Source organism: Pseudorasbora parva, chromosome 12 (assembly GCF_024679245.1).
Source record: "Pseudorasbora parva isolate DD20220531a chromosome 12, ASM2467924v1, whole genome shotgun sequence".
In the NCBI taxonomy this organism is placed as follows: Eukaryota; Metazoa; Chordata; class Actinopteri; order Cypriniformes; family Gobionidae; genus Pseudorasbora; species Pseudorasbora parva.
The window spans coordinates 15,288,447-15,293,941 of NC_090183.1; the positions used below are offsets into that span (position 1 = coordinate 15,288,447).

General features: G+C 41.6%; 1 protein-coding gene across 2 annotated transcripts; it reads left to right on the forward strand.

Annotated features, from left to right (window-relative positions):
• The first annotated feature begins 250 nt into the window (after positions 1-250).
• pou3f3b (POU class 3 homeobox 3b) lies at positions 251-4,081 on the forward strand. Of its 2 annotated transcripts, none has more exons than XM_067459315.1 (2): positions 251-2,236; positions 2,555-4,081. In XM_067459315.1, the coding sequence occupies exons 1-2, from the start codon at positions 1,025-1,027 to the stop codon at positions 2,666-2,668; spliced, it is 1,326 nt and encodes a 441-aa protein (XP_067315416.1). In that variant the 5' UTR covers positions 251-1,024; the 3' UTR covers positions 2,669-4,081. The 2 variants fall into 2 exon arrangements, with proteins under 2 accessions (XP_067315416.1, XP_067315415.1); XM_067459314.1 differs by having other exon boundaries at positions 253-2,245; positions 2,555-4,078.
• The last annotated feature ends 1,414 nt before the right edge of the window (positions 4,082-5,495 follow it).

The window sequence follows — 5,495 nt, forward strand, 5'->3', positions numbered from 1 at the left end:
ATATATTCCCGCATTCTTTCGAGTTTTCAGTCATTTATCTTGATTTATTTATTTAAATTCAAAAGCAACCAATTGGAATAGCCGGAAGGGGGGGTCTAAGTGCCCGAAGCGAGTTCTCTAGACCTGTCAATCTTGCCAGTACTATCCAATCAACGAGAGCCGTGCACCCGACTTCCTTGCATTTGGGGAAAAGACGTGGACGATGTACGCAACGCAGGGTAAACACTCGTGTGTCCTGGAGCTCTGAGGGAGGGACGGAGCTAACTGTCAGCGAGAGAGAGAGAGAGCGAGCGAGAGAGAGAGAGAGAAAGAGAGGGAGGGAGAGTGAGCGAGGGAGAGGAGAGAGAACAAGCGAATGAGAAAGAAGGCATGCAACACTGCTTTGCACTGTAATACTGGATTGTACTTCAACTGGAGCGGTTTGGCAGGTTTAAACACATCAAAACAGAACAAAGAGACAGACTTTACAGCACCATAAAAGAATCTGCAAAAGAAAAGAAATAAAGGAACGGAGCAAGTGAAAACGCTGCGGCTAAATAACAAAAGAATTGAAGAAGAACCACGTTTAATATTTTTTTCCTACTCGGTAACGGAACATACGTTTGGACTTATTATTTTTTAAGGGCATATTACAACTTCTTCAAGCGCCAGAACTTTCTTGCGGGACAAAGTTTTTGAAACAATTTTTAATCTTTCATTTTTGTTTTCTTTGCTTTTTAATCAGAAAATCTAGATTGAAGGACTGTTTGACTTCAGAGGGGTTTCCAACGCTGACATAAAACTGGAATTTATCGTTTTAATCATTCATATGTTCGAAATATATGAATGCACAAAATATTCAAGAGGCGGATTTCGTCTTCTCGCCTACAGTATCTTTCTCTTTGCTTTTTGTTGATGGTGTTTGCCAAAACACAAGCCAGACTTTTAAAGTTTGAATAATTCATGAGATATTATTTGCCTGCATTAAAAAAGTTTCTGCAAAAGGGAGGGGGTGATCGGCAAACATATTCATAAGGTTAGCGGAATGGCCACAGCGGCTTCCAACCCTTATCTACCCAGCAGTAGTATATTATCGTCCGGCTCGATCGTGCACTCGGACTCCGGGGGTGGGATGCAGCAGGGCAGTGCTGCGGTAACCTCAGTGTCCGGTGGGTACAGAGGAGACCCAACGGTTAAAATGGTACAAAGTGATTTTATGCAGGGCGCAATGGCAGCGAGCAACGGGGGACATATGCTGAGCCACGCGCACCAGTGGGTGACGTCCTTGCCTCACGCTGCAGCGGCGGCTGCAGCTGCCGCAGTTGCCGCAGCTGAAGCCGGATCGCCGTGGTCGTCTAGTCCCGTTGGAATGACAGGCAGCCCGCAACAGCAGCAGGACGTGAAAAATAACTCGGGGAGAGACGATTTACACTCGGGGACTGCGCTGCATCACAGGCCCCCACATTTAGGTCCCCACCAGACTCACGCGGGTGCCTGGGGTAGCACAACCGCTGCCCACATCCCGTCTCTAACTGGGAGCCAACAGCAGCAGCAGTCCCTCATATACTCGCAGCCTGGCGGCTTCACGGTCAACGGCATGCTCAGTGCGCCGGGCAGCCAAAGCCTAGTACACCCGGGTCTGGTGCGTGGCGACACCCCAGAGCTCGACCACAGCAGCCACCACCACCACCATCACCACCAGCATCAGCATCACCAGCAAGCACACCACGGAGTGAACAGCCACGACCCGCACTCCGACGAGGACACGCCGACGTCGGACGACTTAGAGCACTTTGCCAAGCAGTTCAAACAACGCCGGATCAAACTGGGCTTCACGCAAGCGGACGTGGGCTTGGCGTTGGGCACTCTCTACGGGAACGTCTTCTCGCAGACCACAATCTGTCGCTTCGAAGCTCTCCAGCTCAGCTTTAAGAACATGTGCAAGCTGAAGCCGTTGCTTAACAAATGGCTGGAGGAAGCAGACTCTTCCACAGGCAGCCCCACCAGCATCGACAAGATAGCGGCTCAGGGCAGGAAGCGCAAGAAGCGCACCTCCATCGAAGTGAGCGTCAAAGGTGCGTTGGAAAGTCACTTCTTGAAATGTCCCAAGCCTTCGGCCCAAGAGATAACCAGCCTAGCGGACAACCTGCAGCTGGAGAAAGAGGTGGTGAGAGTTTGGTTTTGCAATCGGAGACAGAAGGAGAAAAGGATGACGCCCCCAGGAGTGCCGCAGACGCCGGAGGATGTATATTCTCAGGTCGGCAATGTGAGTGCAGATACACCGCCCCCCTCCATGGACTGCAAACGAATGTTCAGTGAGACATAGAACAGCATACAAGACAAACAAAAAAATATTTTATATATGACTAATCTGATAAAACACAGACTATCATGAAGATAGCAAAGCATTTTGATACTGTGATTGTGAGGGAATATTGAGACTGCAGATGTGTTATATATTTTTTTCACAAGAAAAAATCACCCCTCTTCCTTCCCAACCCTAAACCGTCCGATAATCTTCTTCCAGGCCCTTAAATGTCTTATCCTAAAAGGTTGTGTCTGCTCTTTCTTTCAGGGACATTTTTTAGTAGATTACTTAAAAGATGCAAGTTTAACTGGGCCGAGCGAACCGGGCGACCAGAGGGTGACAACTACAAGTTCGTTCCACCAGGTAATTTTGGCGCATTAACTTCAACTGAAAAATATGAGAAATTAGAAATGAACATCAAAATCTTTGCCCCCCCTACCCCTGTTACACCAGTGTCTTGTTTGAGAGGCAAAGACGCAGGCAATTGTGTATGTTGTTATGGGACATTAAACCTCAAACAAAGGGATGAAATTCAACTGAAACAATGCGAAGAACAGTGGCATCCACGAAGCTTCCATCCAACTTGGCAGAGAAGACTGCATGGTTTTGTTATTATCCAAAAATATGGAATGGATTTTTTTTTTCTGGCCTTCCAGTCCTTACAAAAACAACAAAAGACTCCCCTCAGTTTCTGATCTCCAAGATCACGTCTTTTTGAATTTTTTGATTTTCTTTTTTTTATGTAAAGAACTGAATCTTACGTGGATTTTTTTGAGGACAAAATGAAATCAAAGATGACTTTCGAAAAGACTGATTATTCCGCAGCTGCACCTCTTTGAAAATCTTCTGTGCGAGCATCCGTTGCCAAGTGGGCCAGAGCTGGTGCTGTGGATGTTTTCATGTGCTGCCATTTCCAAGCAGTATTCTTTGGTAGGTTTTAATAAACAAGACTATGTAAATCCGGCAATATAGATTCATTAGATCAGATGCTGATCGGAATTATTTACTTAATATTTTTCATTCAAATGCTTTGTTTTTAATATTTTATTCGGGATACATACGAACTATTCCAAACAGTTATTTATTTCCCCCAGACTTGTGTAAAATGTTTTCCCCTGTTTTCGTTGTTGACCTTATTTGTTTTGTTTAATTTTGTATTCTCATTTTTAAAAGAGCACAAATCTACACGAGCTGACTTTGACAGTAGGTAATAAGGGTATATTTTGATGTGATGATTTGATTGTAATTTAATTTCAGTAGTGATTCCGTAAGAGATGATCGAGAACAATAAATTTGTTAGAATGAAACAAGATTGTGTGTTGTGCCTAAAATCGTAGCTGTGTAAAAAAAAATGTAGGATGCTCTCAGAGCAATATTTAGCCAATTGCATTTTTAAAATGAGGACTGCTGAATATATTAATGGCCTTATGTTATGACATGCAGAACAGAAATAACAAAACCTTTTTATTTGTGTGGAAACAAAATAGAGATGTTTTGCTTCGTCCTACAACATATTTCCCACAATGCATTTTCTTTTTTAAATATAAATAAATAGAAACAGGTCAGTGTGGCGTGGCGATCGTTTAGGCCTCGATGGGAAGCGTTTACGGCAGTTCAGCATTTCTAGAACTTTGAACATTCTTCATTCCTCTTAGACAAACCAGCGAAAGTGTCACCGCTGTAAATTACTTCAGTGTAGGCCACAACCATTTTGTAAGCAGGATGAAATGTGTCTCTGTGACAAGTAATAGAGCAACGTTCAGTAAATCTCACGAGAGAAAGCCCAGAAAAAGTTGATCGCTCGTGGAGGTGGAGTGTTTACAGTGTCACGCGCTTTTGTGAAGTGTCCAACCATCGTGTTTTTTGGGACATACTTTTATTCGGAATTATGGTCTGTTTTTTGTTTTGTTTTTTTGCATCTATCTATCTATCTATCTATCTATCTATCTATCTATCTATCTATCTATCTATCTATCTATCTATCTATCTATGGCATATATTGCTAAATACATATTCCAATATTAGCTACATTGTCCCAGTATATGCCCCCTGTAAACTAAAACACGTGTTTACTTGCATATGCATTTCTCAGTTATTGTATTAATACAATGTTTTAGAAATTGTTAAATTGTAGCTTATAAAACATTTATTTTATAAAGTTCACTGCAATTCTTTAAAATCAATTTCGCTCTTGCTACATTTCTAGCGTTCTATTTGCATTTTGTGATGACCTAAATATGGAATTTTATTAGGCTGTAGATATTATTATTATTTCCCGAGTGTCAAAAAACCAGCTTCTCTGTTTTGCTTGTTAAAATAAACCAGAATACCTGATTTCACAACAGATTGCATATGCCCTCCAGACTAACAAATATAGGCCTGTGTATAATTCATGCCGTGACTTTACTCGGTATAAACCTGCCATAAACTGACTTTATGTCATATAGCTAACATTATTCACGTATGCCAAATATTGGAGATGAAATTATCCTGAGCTAGGCCTCATAAATAAAACGGACGAAGTGTTTCGTAAGCGGGCGAAAACAACAGTGTGGGCGCTTCAACTTTTCCTTAGGATGGCTATTCAGCAAAACGCGCAATTCCCTCTCTCTCCAAGATTTAAATTTCGCGGATGAATTCCCATACACTAGTTGCTTAGCAACTAAATTCAATCAATGTTATAGAAGTATGCATCTCTTCTCTTTGTCCCTAATAATAAGGGTGCTAGTCTGACATTCAGACAAATTTTATATGACCCGAGTTAAATAAATGCTGTCATCGAAAAAATAGACAACATTTAATCCATAATTAAAATGTGGAAAATTTTGAGGGGGGAAATGTGAGGAAAAATCTGCTCATGTGTATGATTGGTGTATAAATATTTACATATCGACTATTGTTTATTAAACAAATTTAGAGTAATATGTCTAAAAAAATCGTTGGGTCAGTCTTCAACAGCATTTTTGATGTCCAATGACCCTGTTTTTCTTTTAAGTGAGCTGCATGGCATAAATATTTAATACAGACTAGCCTATTTACTAAAATATAAATCACCATACATTTTAAGAAAACAATAGAGCTTACTGTAGTATATAGGGAGGCCATATGTTCAGCAAGCAGATGACATAAACTGCACTAAACTCCATAGTATACTGTCACATGACTTTCAACCCACGTGCTTAGATCTATCAACTGCTGGTAAAATGCT

Excerpts from the sequence above, each read along its gene's own strand:
- pou3f3b (XM_067459314.1), top strand. The coding sequence starts at position 1,025 with ATGGCCACAGCGGCTTCCAACCCTTATCTACCCAGCAGTAGTATATTA. Across the intron at positions 2,246-2,554 it reads TATATTCTCAGGTCGGCAAT|GGACATTTTTTAGTAGATTA; the intron begins GTGAGTGCAGAT and ends TCTTTCTTTCAG.